The sequence below is a fragment of the Mauremys mutica genome, chromosome 5, assembly GCF_020497125.1.
Source record: "Mauremys mutica isolate MM-2020 ecotype Southern chromosome 5, ASM2049712v1, whole genome shotgun sequence".
Classification (NCBI taxonomy): domain Eukaryota; kingdom Metazoa; phylum Chordata; order Testudines; family Geoemydidae; genus Mauremys; species Mauremys mutica.
In genome coordinates this window covers 135572405-135586999 of record NC_059076.1, presented here as the reverse complement: position 1 = coordinate 135586999, position 14595 = coordinate 135572405, and the positions used below count along the sequence as shown (strand labels likewise).

At 48.1% G+C, this 14595-nt stretch overlaps 1 protein-coding gene and 1 long non-coding RNA gene across 3 annotated transcripts in view; one reads left to right on the top strand and one right to left on the bottom strand.

Annotated features, from left to right (window-relative positions):
• Positions 1–3893: 3893 nt before the first annotated feature.
• MRPS26 (mitochondrial ribosomal protein S26) lies at positions 3894–11836 on the bottom strand. The gene is made up of 4 exons (XM_045017599.1): positions 11584–11836; positions 10390–10527; positions 5076–5199; positions 3894–4280 (listed from the first exon to the last, which is right to left on the bottom strand). Exons 1-4 carry the CDS (start codon positions 11790–11792, stop codon positions 4149–4151), a joined length of 603 nt encoding a protein of 200 aa, XP_044873534.1. The 5' UTR covers positions 11793–11836; the 3' UTR covers positions 3894–4148.
• Positions 11837–12988: 1152 nt separating this feature from the next.
• Positions 12989–14595, top strand: part of LOC123370799 — a 38859-nt gene continuing 37252 nt past the window's right edge. For both annotated transcript variants that reach the window (XR_006579556.1, XR_006579557.1), the window contains exons 1-2: positions 12989–13151; positions 13952–14015. This is a non-coding gene — a long non-coding RNA (uncharacterized LOC123370799). The remainder of the gene's footprint in view (positions 13152–13951; positions 14016–14595) is intronic.

Genomic DNA, 14595 nt, shown 5'->3' with positions numbered 1-14595 from the left:
CCTCTGCCAGTTGGCATCAAGAGGTCCCTGGGTCACAGTTTTATCCAGCACCCGAGGGAGGTTCTCTGAAAAAGCAGGGTCAACGCATGCTGAGGACCTGGAAAGCCATACTAGGAATGAAGTGTGGGGAACTGTATCTGTGATCAGAGCAATTGCCCTGCCACCCAGATGCTGTATGTGTGATCCCAAAAGGATGGATGTGGGACTGAGGAGGTAATGCTAGAAAGGAGAGAAGAGAAAAAGAGGACAATGTTGTGCTGCTGTTAAAGGGTGATCAGAGGAAATATAACTACAAAGGATTTCTAAGCACCTAATGGCAGCATATGCACTGAAAAGCAAAGTCCTCTTCTTAACCTGCTGGGTGGATAGTTCACTAGGTAATAAGAACATAAGAACGGCCATACCAGCTTGGACCAAAGGCCCATCTAGCCCAGTATCTTGTCTACCGACAGTAGCCAATGCCAGGTGCCCCAGAGGGAATGAACAGAACAGGTAATTATCAAGTGATCCATCCCCTGTTGCCCATTCCCAGCTTCCGGCAAACAGAGGCTGGGGACACCATCCCTGCCCACCCTGGCTAATAGCCACTGATGAACCCATCCTCCAGGAATTGATCTAGTTCAGCGGTTCTCAAACTGTGGGTCAGGACCCCAAAGTGGGTCGCGACCCCCTTTTAATGGGGTTGCCAGGGCTGGCGTTAGACTTGCTGGGGTTCGGGGCTGAAGGCCGAGCCCCACTGCCTGGGGCCGAAGCCAAAGCCTGAGGGATTCAGCCCTGAGTGGCAGGGCTCAGGTTATAGGCCCGCTGGCTGGGGCTGAAGCCCTTGGGTTTCAGCTCTGACCCCTTCCCCGCCCAGGGCAGTGAGAGTCAGGTGGGCTCAGGCGTGGGTCCCCCCTCCTGGGGCCGTGTAGTCATCTTTGTTGTCAGAAGGGGGTCGTGGTGCAATGAAGTTTGAGACCCGCTGGGCTAGTTCTTTTTGAACTCTGTCATGTGTTAAAAGATGCCAGTGGGGGGACAGAAGAGTTTAAATGAGGCAGAACATTGGGAGCCCAAAGGAGGCCCCTTCAATCAGAACAGAACCTTGGTCATTCACAGCTCTCCGAACAACTCAGTCACTGTCACAACGAACACTAGAACAGGCCAGGAACCAGAATCTCCATTCTGCGAGAAGCTCCAACATTTAAAAAAAAACAACCTTCGTTTCGATTTGAAACAGAGACACACAAATTTCTACAAACCGAATTCCTGAACTTTTGCTTCGATAGCGTCAAAACGTTTTGTCTTGACTTTTCAATTATCCAATCTATTTGATATACAGATTAAATCATGTAATATTAAAATGTTACTATATTAAAACCTAAAGAAAATGCATTAAAATTAAATGCTTCCACTATTTGTCAAATACTGATTGAAATCTGCACCTTCCCAGTCATTCGTGTTGTATAGAAAGGTTCTACCATGCAATTTAAAAGGAAGGGTTTTGATCAGGGACTTCATGGCAGGTGGGGGATGGAGTGCCCCAATAATAAGACGACCATGAATGTTTGGGAGAAATGCCAGCTCAATAAAACCTTCAGATTAACAATCTATCACTGAACAGGAAAAACAGAGTAGTGAATGGCAGAGTCCAAACTCTGAATATGAGGAGCAAACCACATGGAGTGGTGCAGGGGGCAGTAATGAGACTCATAAGTTTCATTAATGATCTAGAGTAGGGTTCCCAGCCTTTTCCATACTGGGACCTCCGAGATCCTTCCCTCACCCAGTCAGGACTCTCTCCCATTTAACAACATGGGATAGAGTGGTCCTATTATATGTGCTCATGAACCCCACATAGAGAATCCATGACCTAAAGGATTTAGAGATCACCAGTGATGTACTCTGTGCACCTCACAGACAAACATATTTCCCTGAATCAAGGAAGCAAATTCAGCCATGATCAAGTTTGTCAGTGACACCAAAACCAGAAGGACAAATCCATATGAGAACTGAACCAAACCATGACATAGCCACCAGGGATTGATTAGAAACGTGAGCAAAGCAAGATTCAGTACTTACAAATCCTAAGGCCATCTAGTGGAAACAATCAACAGAATATGGAGGATGGCTGCCGGCAAGCAAATATCAGAAAGATCTAGGGTGAGAACAAGTGGTGAACTCAGTGTAAGCATCAAGTTCAATCTCATTACAAGGGCACAGTTAAGAGTGCTTGTATGTCTCAACTGTGTGTTTCCATAGTTTCAAACATGTGGATTTCTTTTAAAAGGTTTGACCTTAACTCTGAATTGCCCTGGTTTTTAATCTTTTTTCCTCACGTTTTTAATACTACGAAACTTCTGGTAAAGATTTTTTTCCCCCAACCTTAATTTGCAGATAAGTGCTCTCAACCTTAACTGGAGTTTAATAAAGATTTTTGTCTAGGAGGAGGGTTAGTTAAGGGGTAATCAGAGGAAGTAGCACTATGAAAATAGAAAGAAATTAACCAAAAAGAATTTACACTGTAAATCAGTAACAGATCTCCAGACAGCAAGATCTTTTGGCTACAGGGCAGTTTTTCCCAAGGAATCATGGAAATGTAGCATTGGAAGGGCCATAAAGAGCTCATCTAGTCCAGCCCCCTGTGCCGAGGCAGGACCAAGTAAACCTAAACCATCCCTGCCAGATGTTTGTCCAACCTCTTCTTAAAAATCTCCAATGGAGATTCCACAACCTCCTGTGGAAGACTGTTCCAGTACTTAACTATCCTCATAGTTAGAAAGTTTTTCCTAATATATAACCTAAATCTCCTTTGCTGTAGATGAAGCTAATTACTACTTGTCCTATTTTCAGCGGACATGGAGAAAAATAGACCATCCTCTTTATAACTGCCCTTAACATATTTGAAGGTCCCCTCTCAGTCTTCTTTCTCCAGTTTGTCCAAATCTTTCTTGAAGTGTGGTACCCAAAACTGAACACAGTACTCCAGCTAAAGCCTCACCAGTGCCACACAGATCAGGATAATTACTTCCCGTGTGTTATATTCAAAACTCCTATTAAGACACTCCAGAATTATCTTAGCCTTTTTTGCAACTACATCACATTGTTGACTCTCATTCATTTTGTGGTCAACTATAACCCCTCCAGATCCTTTTCTGTAGAACTATCACCTATTGTTATTCTCCATTTTATAGTTGTGCATTTGATTTTTCCTTCCCAAGTGCAATACTTTGCACTTGTCTTTGCTGAATTTCAGCTTGTTGATTTCAGACCAATTCTCTCATATATCAAGGTCATTTTGAATTTTAATCCTGTCCTTCCAAGTGCTTGCAACCCTCAGTCTTGGCATCATCCACAAATTTTATAAGTATCCTCTCCACTCCATTATCCAAGTCATGAATGAAAATATTGAATAGTGCCGGACCCAAGCCAGACTACTGCAGGACCCCACTAGGTAAGTCCTCCCAGTTTGACAGCTAACTATTGATATCTGCTCTTTGAGTAGTTATGCAATCACCTCATAGTAAATTTCATCACCACCACATTTCCCTAGTTTGCTTATGAGAATGTCACATGAGACTGTCTCAAAAGCCTGATTAAAATCAAGAGGTATCACATCTACAGCTTCCCCACACCCATTAAGTCAGTAACACTGCTAAAGGAGGAAATTAGGTTGGAACGTTTAGAAAACAGATTAGGAAAGTGATAGAAGTCACATGACTAAGCATCCAGTGACGGAATAAACCTACTGGAGTCCAAATCCTCGGAATATTTTGCAGAGAATAATCTTGAACTGGCAGAGGCTTGTCTGGGCACTCAGACACTGCAGTGATGGAAGCTATATAAGCTCACAGATCGATATATTCAACTAATACTTCTGAACTACTGTGCCTAAGAAATCAAGAGCTACAGCGCTGTACAAAACAGGTTCCTTTATTTCAGAGACAACAGTAATTCGTCCCAAAGCAAAGGGACATGAGTTATGAAGCAGCTGACAGACTTTCAAGGCAGGAATTGTGACTGGCACCAAAGGGCTGCTTGTCTAAATGAAATTCCACAGTCGACTTATATGCATGATGCGCCTTTCCTCATGCTCCTGCCCTGAGCACTGCATCTGGATGGAAGCCAGGGGAAAGTCTCCCATCCGAACTGTCCCGATCAAGAGAGAGCCTCTAGGATGGCACGCTCCGCTTAACGATGCGTCCTTCTTTATCGATGGCGAAGTTGTAGTTGCGAGGATTATCCAGGCACTCTTCGATTCGCTCATCCAGGTTTTCAGGGGTGATGAAATTTCTGGCTTCCTCCTAAAATCAATGAAAGGTGGAAGCCAACTCTCAGTGCGTGCAGCATTTGTGCCCACTGAGGCAGGTGATTAGACACAGAACATGGAATGAGACTGTGTTTCAGGACAGAGGGGTCAGGGCTCTGCACTCTGACATGCTCCATTTGCTCTGATCTGATGCCAGGGTGGAGCTGACGAAACAGGCATGAACTGGAGAGGGATGAGCACCCCCAGAAATTCTCCTTTAGCGTCTCACCCAAACTCCAGTCTCAATTCAAACCCAGTGGAGCATGCACAGTTACTACCCCACAGGGCAGCTGCTCCTGTAACTTGTGTTTATGGGGCCTGGAGTGGCTCTTCCAGCAGCTCTGAGGTTCTCAACCCTCATTCAGGAAGACAAAGCCTGGAGACTGCAACAAAGATTCTCATTATACCTCAAGAGGGGCTCAGGACTTATCAGAAGCAAAGGAGAGCTTGGCACTGTAATACTCTTATTGAGGAAACCCTGGAAACACATGGATCCCCATCTCCCACCCAAATTTATTCCCCAACCCGCTCTCAAAGGTCTCAGGCAGGACATCCTTATTGCATTCCAAGATCATCAAGGCTACTCCTTGAGGCAGCTGGGAAGGCAGGAGTTTGCCACAGAGCAATGAAATTCCCTTCTCCCCTCTCCAGGGTGTGAGCCTGGTGCCTCCACAGAACTCCCAACCCCTGGGTACCAAACAGAGCAGCAGGTGGCAGCGGTTACAATTTGAGGGGTTCACAAAGTCACCTAACACAGTGATCACTGCCCTCAAACTCAAGCCTTCCATACCTGCAACTGTAGGACCTCTCTCTCCTTCTGCTTAAGAAAATCCTCCATTAACCTGGCACGGTTGAGGGCTCCTTGTAACTTATGGTCCTGCAATTCTTCCTCCTCTCTTCTAAGTCGCTCCTCCCTGTCACATGACCACAAGAGAAATGGGATACTGGTGAGCCCTCCTCAGAACATCGGGAGGCACAGCACAGCAGCCTCGCAGGGAAACATTTAATGTTCAAGTGAAACCTGCCAGACGAGGATGGTGAAGCAAGGTAGGCCTAGCAGTAGGTGATGGGGTGGTGAAAAGTTCAGCATGACAGATATGGGGCCTGAAGTCCTAGCTATTCACAGAACAGGGATAGCTTGGGCAACAACAATGAAAATTCTCCTCATACATACCTAGCATAACTAATGCAACAGGGGTACAAAAGGAGAGAGAATTCAGTGAAAGAAAAAAAAAAAGAGTCACCAAAAGGGGTGATTTTTACATTCATATTCTCCATATCAATTCTTTTTTCATCAAGCCACCATGAAAAATTCAGATCATGCTGAGAGTTTATAATCTCTGGTTTGGTTTTTGCCATTTCAATGAGATTACAACAAAATAAAGGTTTCGAGCTCCTATTTAAAGGTGTCCTCAAATGTAATCATAATCCCGTCCAGAATAAAAAAGGGGAGGATACAGTTCAGTCTCTATGATCCAGCCATTAAAGGAGCCATTTATTGCCAGCTGTGCTGGTGTTGCAAGAGGGACATTTGTCTGGCTAGCAAGTGTTCTGACACCAAACCCATTTTGTACAGAGGGCTGAACTGCCAGCAGCTAGTAATACCTCTTAGTACAGTGGCCTGGGCTGGATTTAAGCTAGAGGTAGAAGGCTCCAGAAGCCATTAGCCTACCTCAGAAGTCATCTCTTCAAGAAACAATCAGTTTAGCAAGCTTGTGACTTGATTACCGACTATAAGCATGTACATGGGGAACAAATATTTAATAAAGGGCACTTCAGTCTAGCAGAGAAAAGTGTTTACACGATCCAAAGACTGGAAGTTGAAGCTAGACAAATTCAGACTAAAAATAAGGCTGAGGAGGAGGAAGAAGGGCTCAGGGAAGTAGAGCAGTCAATGGGAGCAGAGGGAAACCTTCCCATAGTTGGGACCCTCCTTCCAGATGGTGCTGGGGTTACCTCTCGCACTGAGGTTGCCTCTCCGGGGGAGGGAACTCGAGTTTCTAGGAAAAGGCAGGTGTTAGTAATGGGAGATTCGATTATTAGAAATGTAGATAGCTGGGTCTGTGATGACCGGGAGAACCGTATGGTGACTTGCCTGCCTGGTGCGAAGGTTGCGGATCTCTCGAGGCATCTAGATAGACTTATGTGTAGTGCTGGGGAGGAGCCGGTGGTCGTGGTACATGTAGGTACCAATGACATAGGGAAGGGTAGGAGAGATGTCCTGGAAGCCAAATTTAGGCTGCTAGGGAAGAGACTGAAATCCAGGACCTCTATGGTGGCATTTTCAGAAATGCTCCCAGTTCCACGCGCAGGGCCAGGTAGGCAGGCAGAGATTCAGAGTCTCAATGCGTGGATGAGACGATGGTGTAGAGAGGAGGGGTTCACGTTCATTAGGAACTGGGGAAACTTCTGGGATGGGAGGAGCCTATACAGGAGAGATGGGCTCCACCTAAACCAAAGTGGAACCAGACTGCTGGCACTAAACATTAAAAAGGTTGTAGAGCAGTTTTTAAACTAGGAGATGGGGGAAAGCCGACTGCTGCAGAGGAGCGTGTGGATCGGACACAGACTTCTCTTAGGGGAGAGTCTGATGATAGAGAATCTCCAGGTTATAGTCAGGAGCAGAGGAATGAGAAGTATAATGTAAGGGCTGGATCAGATGATAAACAGTCACATAAAAAAGAATCTGGCACATCAGAAAAAGGTAGGCTAATAAACAGGGACAAGTTTTTAAAGTGCTTGTACACAAATGCCAGAAGTCTAAATAATAAGATGGGTGAACTAGAGTGTCTTGTGATAAAGGAGGATATAGATATAATAGGCATCACAGAAACCTGGTGGACTGAGAGCAATCAATGGGACACAATCATTCCGGGGTACAAAATATATCGGAAGGACAGAACAGGCCGTGCAGGGGGAGGAGTGGCACTATATGTTAAAGAAAGTGTAGATTCAAATGAAGTAAAAATCTTAAGCGAATCCACAGGTTCCATAGAGTCTCTATGGATAGAAATTTCATGCTCTAGTAAAAATATAACAGTAGGGATCTATTATCGACCACCTGACCAGGACAGTAATAGTGATGATGAAATGCTAAGGGAAATTAGAGAGGCTATCAAAATTAAGAACCCAATAATAGTGGGGGATTTCAATTATCCCCATATTGACTGGGAACATTTCACTTCAGGACGAAATGCCGAGATAAAATTTCTCGATACTTTAAATGACTGCTTCATGGAGCAGCTGGTATGGGAACCCACACGGGGAGAGGCGACTCTAGATTTAATCTTGAGTGGAGCACAGGAGCTGGTCCAAGAGGTAACTATAGCAGGACCGCTTGGAAATAGTGACCATAATACAATAGCATTCAACATCCCTGTGAGGGGAAGAACATCTCAACTGCCCAACACTGTGGCCTTTAATTTCAAAAGGGGGAACTATACAAAAATGAGGGGGTTAGTTAGACAAAAGTTAAAAGGTACAGTGACTAAAGTGAAATCCCTGCAAGTTGCGTGGGCCCTTTTTAAAGACACCATAATAGAGGCCCAACTTCAATGTATACCCCAAATTAAGAAAAACAGTAAGAGAACTAAAAAAGAGCCACCGTGGCTTAACAACCATGTAAAAGAAGCAATGAAAGATAAAAAGACTTCCTTTAAAAAGTGGAAGTCAAATCCTAGTGAGGCAAATAGAAAGGAGCACAAACACTGCCAACTTAAGTGCAAGAGTGTAATAAGAAAAGCCAAAGAGGAGTTTGAAGAACGGCTAGCCAAAAACTCCAAAGGTAATAACAAAATGTTTTTTAAGTACATCAGAAGCAGGAAGCCTGCTAAACAACCAGTGGGGCCCCTTGATGATCAAAATTCAAAAGGAGCGCTTAAAGATGATAAAGTCATTGCGGAGAAACTAAATGGATTCTTTGCTTCAGTCTTCACGGCTGAGGATGTTAGGGAGATTCCCAAACCTGAGCTGGCTTTTGTAGGTGACAAATCTGAGGAACTGTCACAGATTGAAGTGTCACTAGAGGAGGTTTTGGAATTAATTGATAAACTCAACATTAACAAGTCACCGGGACCAGATGGCATTCACCCAAGAGTTCTGAAAGAACTCAAATGTGAAGTTGCGGAACTATTAACTAAGGTTTGTAACCTGTCCTTTAAATCGGCTTCGGTACCCAATGACTGGAAGTTAGCTAATGTAACGCCAATATTTAAAAAGGGCTCTAAGGGTGATCCCGGCAATTACAGACCGGTAAGTCTAACGTCGGTACCGGGCAAATTAGTTGAAACAATAGTAAAGAATAAAATTGTCAGACACACAGAAAAACAAACTCTTGAGCAATAGTCAACATGGTTTCTGTAAAGGGAAATCGTGTCTTACTAATCTATTAGAGTTCTTTGAAGGGGTCAACAAACATGTGGACAAGGGGGATCCGGTGGACATAGTGTACTTAGATTTCCAGAAAGCCTTTGACAAAGTCCCTCACCAAAGGCTCTTACGTAAATTAAGCTGTCATGGGATAAAAGGAAAGGTCCCTTCATGGATTGAGAACTGGTTAATGGACAGGGAACAAAGGGTAGGAATTAATGGTAAATTCTCAGAATGGAGAGGGGTAACTAGTGGTGTTCCCCAAGGGTCAGTCCTAGGACCAATCCTATTCAATTTATTCATAAATGATCTGGAGAAAGGGGTAAACAGTGAGGTGGCAAAGTTTGCAGATGATACTAAACTACTCAAGATAGTTAAGACCAAAGCAGATTGTGAAGAACTTCAAAAAGATCTCACAAAACTAAGTGATTGGGCAACAAAATGGCAAATGAAATTTAATGTGGATAAATGTAAAGTAATGCACATTGGAAAAAATAACCCCAACTATACATACAACATGATGGGGGCTAATTTAGCTACAACGAGTCAGGAAAAAGATCTTGGAGTTATCGTGGATAGTTCTCTGAAGATGTCCACGCAGTGTGCAGAGGCGGTCAAAAAAGCAAACAGGATGTTAGGAATCATTAAAAAGGGGATAGAGAATAAGACTGAGAATATATTATTGCCCTTATATAAATCCATGGTACGCCCACATCTCGAATACTGTGTACAGATGTGGTCTCCTCACCTCAAAAAAGATATTCTAGCACTAGAAAAGGTTCAGAAAAGAGCAACTAAAATGATTAGGGGTTTAGAGAGGGTCCCATATGAGGAAAGATTAAAGAGGCTAGGACTCTTCAGTTTGGAAAAGAGAAGACTAAGGGGGGACATGATAGAGGTATATAAAATCATGAGTGATGTTGAGAAAGTGGATAAGGAAAAGTTATTTACTTATTCCCATAATACAAGAACTAGGGGTCACCAAATGAAATTAATAGGCAGCAGGTTTAAAACAAATAAAAGGAAGTTCTTCTTCACGCAGCGCACAGTCAACTTGTGGAACTCCTTACCTGAGGAGGTTGTGAAGGCTAGAACTATAACAATGTTTAAAAGGGGACTGGATAAATTCATGGTGGCTAAGTCCATAAATGGCTATTAGCCAGGATGGGTAAGAATGGTGTCCCTAGCCTCTGTTCGTCAGAGGATGGAGATGGATGGCAGGAGAGAGATCACTTGATCGTTGCCTTTTAGGTTCACTCCCTCAGGGGCACCTGGCATTGGCCACTGTCGGTAGACAGATACTGGGCTAGATGGACCTTTGGTCTGACCCGGTACGGCCTTTCTTATGTTCTTATGTTCATTTTTCACTGTAAGGGTAATTAACCATTGGAACAACTTACCAACGATTGTGGTGGACAATCTCCATCATGGACAATTTTTAAATCAAAGGTATTTTTCTAAAAGATCTGCTATAGGAGTTATTTTGGGGAAGTTCTATGGCCTGTGCTATACAGGAGGTCAGACTAGATGATCACACTCCAAGGCCAGAAGGGACCAACATCTAAGAATCTATGAATTCACATGCTCTCTGAATCACAGACCAGAGAAGGCTCCTAAGACCCTTTCGGGGGTGGGATCACAGCCTCCCTGCGTACCTCTGGCATCTCAAATGGTTTCATCGCACTGAAGCGGCACTCCAAGCCCTTCCTGCAGCAGGCCTGAGGGCCATTTCTCACCTTTTTTTCCGCAGCCGCTCGTTCTCAGCATTGTTCCATGCCATCAGCTTCCGGTGCTCCTCCATTGCCTCCTCCCCACCCTCTTTATCAAGGCGCTCCTGACGCTTCTTCTGCAATACCTCTTGCTTGAACTCCGCCCTGGGAGAGAGGAAAGAAAGGCCCTAAGCATGGCACAGTCACATCAACATTGCTTTTCATGGGATTACCAATGCTTCTGTCTTGGGAGATGGATTCTAAAGCAGGTCTTTTACCAGCTAGCGGCCTTCACCTGCCACTGGGCCATGACACCACTAGAAGGCTTGAACTGACGACTTCCAGACAGTCACCTGACAGTGCCATTTCCCTTTCCAAATGTTGGAGTGGGGTTGGGGTGTCTTTAAAACCTGGAATTCTGAACATGTATAAGGCTTTTTTCCCCTCACACTCCTGCTAAGGTTTACAAGGGTCCTTTCAGCAAGGCAGCCTACAGGCCAGCCCTGTACACATGCCCGCCCACTGGTTTCAACAATAGAAGTCATCACACCCAACCCTATCGTACATCTCGACTCCTCTCCAGGAGCCGAAGCAGTAGTTCTGGGGAGTGATGAACGAACACGCACACATACACACACCCGGTCTGGACCTACCACCTCATTGCTCCCCGGGCATGGGCAGAGGGAAGAACGGGCATGTTAGGAGACCACCCCGGCTCCCCAGCCCCGTGCAGGGTAGGTCAGTGGTTCTCAAACTTTTGTACTGGTGACCCCTTCCACACAGCAAGCCTCTGAGTGCGACCCCCCCACTTTATAAATTAAAAACACTCTTTATCTATTTAAAGCCATTATAAATGCTGGAGGCAAAGCGGGGGTTGGGGTGGAGGGTGACAGCTCACGACCCCCCCCCCCATGTAATAACCTCGTGACCCCTTGAGGGGTCCCAACCCCCAGTTTGTGATCCCCTGGGGCGGAGTGACCAGACAGTAAGTGTGAAAAATCGGGACAGGAGGGGCGTGAGAGTGTGTGTGTGTGGGGAGGGGGGGTTATAGGCACCTATATAAGACAAAGCCCCTTATAGCCGGACTGTGCCTATGAACTCCGGACCCCCTAGCGCAGGGGGAGGCACGGGGCTGCCCTCTGGGTCCCGGCGCTCCCGGGCTCGGGGCCTGGGGAAATGACACCCCCCCCCGCCCGCGGACCCCGCGTGCAGCGGACGGACCTGAGCGCCTGCAGCACGAGCCGGTGGTGCCGGTAGCGCTCGCTCACCACCAGCAGCTCGGCCGGGTCCACGGGCGGCGGCACCTTCAGCCGCCCGGCCTTGGACTTGGCGGGCGGGTCGTGGCGGGACTTGCGGCCCCGGGCCGGCACCAGCAGCGGCAGCGGCCGGCGGCTCAGCGGGGCCCAGCAGCGGCGCAGCGCGGGCAGCATGGCGGCCCCACCGACCTCCGGCTGGGCGCCGCCATGGACCTGACCCCTCGCCCGGAAGCGGATGCGGGAGGCCGGCTCTGGGCCTGAGGGGGGGGGTTGCAGGGGCATGATGGGAAATGTAGTTCTTTCCGGGCCGGCAACTGGCGGGAGCGGGGCAGAGTCAGCCCCGCCCAGGGGCCAGGCCCCGCCCCCTGGGTCTCTGTCTCCTCAGCCTCCGCTCCCGCCCCTCCCCCCCAGGGCTGCACCACGGCTCAGGGCCGGGCTCCTGCTTCCCCCCCCGGGCTGCCCCACGGCCGGGCTCCTGCTTCACCCCCTCCCCCCAGCCCTGCCCCACTTCTCAGGGCCGGGCTCCTGCGCCCCCCCCCCCAGGCCTGCCCCACGGCTCAGGGCTGGGATCCTGCTTTCCCCCCAGGGCCGGGCTCCTGCTGCCCCCAGGCCTGCCCCACGGCTCAGGGCCAGGGTCCTGCGTCCCCCCTCCCCCCACAGGGCTGCCCCACAGCTCGGGGCCAGGCTCCTTCTTCCCCCAGGCCTGCCCCACGGCTCAGGGCCAGGGTCCTGCGTCCCGTCCCCCCCCCAGGGCTGCCCCACGGCTCGGGGCCGAGCTCCTGCTGCCCCCCAGGCCTGTCTCACCACCCCTGGCCCGGCCCGGCCCACCACTTAGAACCAGGCTCCTGCTGCCTCCCGGGCCTGCCCCAGTGCTCAGGGGAGGTGACCATTGCTCCTCGGAGAGAAGCAGCCCAAGGAGCTGCACAAAACTGTGGTGGGAAAAGCGAGCCAGGCAAGAGTGACAAAGGATGGGACCGCTCCCCAACAGAGGGCAGGATGCTGCAGTGCATCACCTCAGCAACACGAGCCACCACACGCACACCATGCCTGGCCTCCGCCCTACCCTGGCTCCCCACGGAATAGCCAGCCCCAGTCACAGGCTAGGGCCTAATCATCTAGGTCAGTGGTTCTTGGCTTGCAGGCCACTTGTGGCCCAGTCAGCACAGCTGCAGCCCACGTGACATCCTCAGGGCCGTAACTAGGGCAGGAGGGGCACCTGTCCTGGGCGCAGAGCCAGCATGGTTTGTGTTTGTACAAAAATGGGGTGGTGCAGGATTAGGCCCACCGGCATCAGCCCCTCTGCCAGGATCAAGCCCAGCAGCATCAGCCCCCCCAACACACACCTCCTCCCAGCAGTGTCAGGGCCAGCAGCCTCAGCAGGAGGCCAGGGTGTTCAGCGCCCCCCGTCCCTACAGGATCGTGTGTCCAGTGACTCTGGCAGAGCAGGTTCCCTGGCACTAGGACTGCAGTGACAGGCAGGCTGCAAGGCAGAGCTACCTGCAGTCACAGTAAGAGACCAGCGGGCATGGGAAGGTGGGTGCAAGGAGTTAGGGCTACAGGGAGTGGGTGCAGCCTGTGCATTGGGGACAAACTCTAGGTGAGGGGACTGGTGGCAGTCCCTGGCTGGGGGGGGGGGGGGGGGGCTAGATACTGGGGCAGTTGCTGGGAGGTGCTAGGGGGCAGTTCCTGGAGGGGCCGTTCTCCCCTGGACAGGCCATTCTGTCCTAGACAGGGCATCCTGTATCTGCAGAGCAGGCACATGTGCCAGCCCGCTGTTGTGGGGTCTGGATGCTGGTGGGACAGTCCCTGTCTGGGGAGGAGCTGGAGGGCAGTCCCTGGGTGGAGGGGCTGGGTGCATGGGGACAGTCTCTGGCTCAGGGGGCTCCCCATCTTTGCAGGCAAGCTCCACAGCCGTGCTCTCTGGGCACTAAGCCATGCTGCTGTTGGCAGCAGTGTGGAAGTGAAGGTGGCAATACACTTTGCCATGTCACCATTACAGTAAAAGTCACTGGAGTTATCCTGGTTTTATACTGATGCAGCTGAGAGCAGAATATGGCTCTAAGTTTGTAAGTTGTTTTGGGAAATGTGTGGATGTAAGGTGCTACATAAATTGGCTTGGAAATGTGAGGGTGTTATTTCTCAGAAATGTTGAAATCTAGTTCCAAGAATTTTTGCCTCATTTTAATTGACACATTTTTTACATGAGCAGTAAATTAAAACAATCCTTCATTACCAACTGTTTTTTATTTATAAAGCAATCAGTATAGAGATTGAGAGTCCCAGCTGATTTAGAATAAATCGTATTTGACCACTGTAATTCATATTAATTTCAGTGTAACTGACTGCCACATAGAACGGATAGCAAAACAGAGACGTTGTCAGCGAGTGAAACTCTCGGTATGTATTTAAACTCTGTGTACATGGTGATTGACAGTGGACTTATTCACATTTGGTTTTGGGTGGAAGAATTCATACCTACCTGCTCCTTATATCTATTATGACTTTGGTTTTGGGCACTGCACCTTTAATGACATTACTTCACTGCTGCAGAAACAGCTACCACTTCATGGCAGATGTAACCTGCTACAGACAAAAGATACCCTCTTTGGGCTGTCTTAGGTATGTATATGAAGCCCATTACCACAGTATCTTCACAATCTCTAATGTATTTGGCCTCACAACACCCCAATAGGGCAGTGCTGCTATTTGTACAGAGAGGAAACTGAGTCACAGAGAGACGAAGTGACGTGCCCAAGGTCACACAGGAAGGGCTTTAACCTGGGTCTCCCAAGTCCCAGACTAGTACTCTAACCACTAGATCATGTTTCCTTTTGTTATCTTCCCAAGAACTTTACCATTGCTCTTTCTTATTTTCTTAATATGAATGTGAGAATGTTGCCTTTTGTGAAAAAAAAACTATCATCAAACCTTTCCTGATATTTGTATCTCGGTGAACGAAGGGCCGTACATAGGGCGT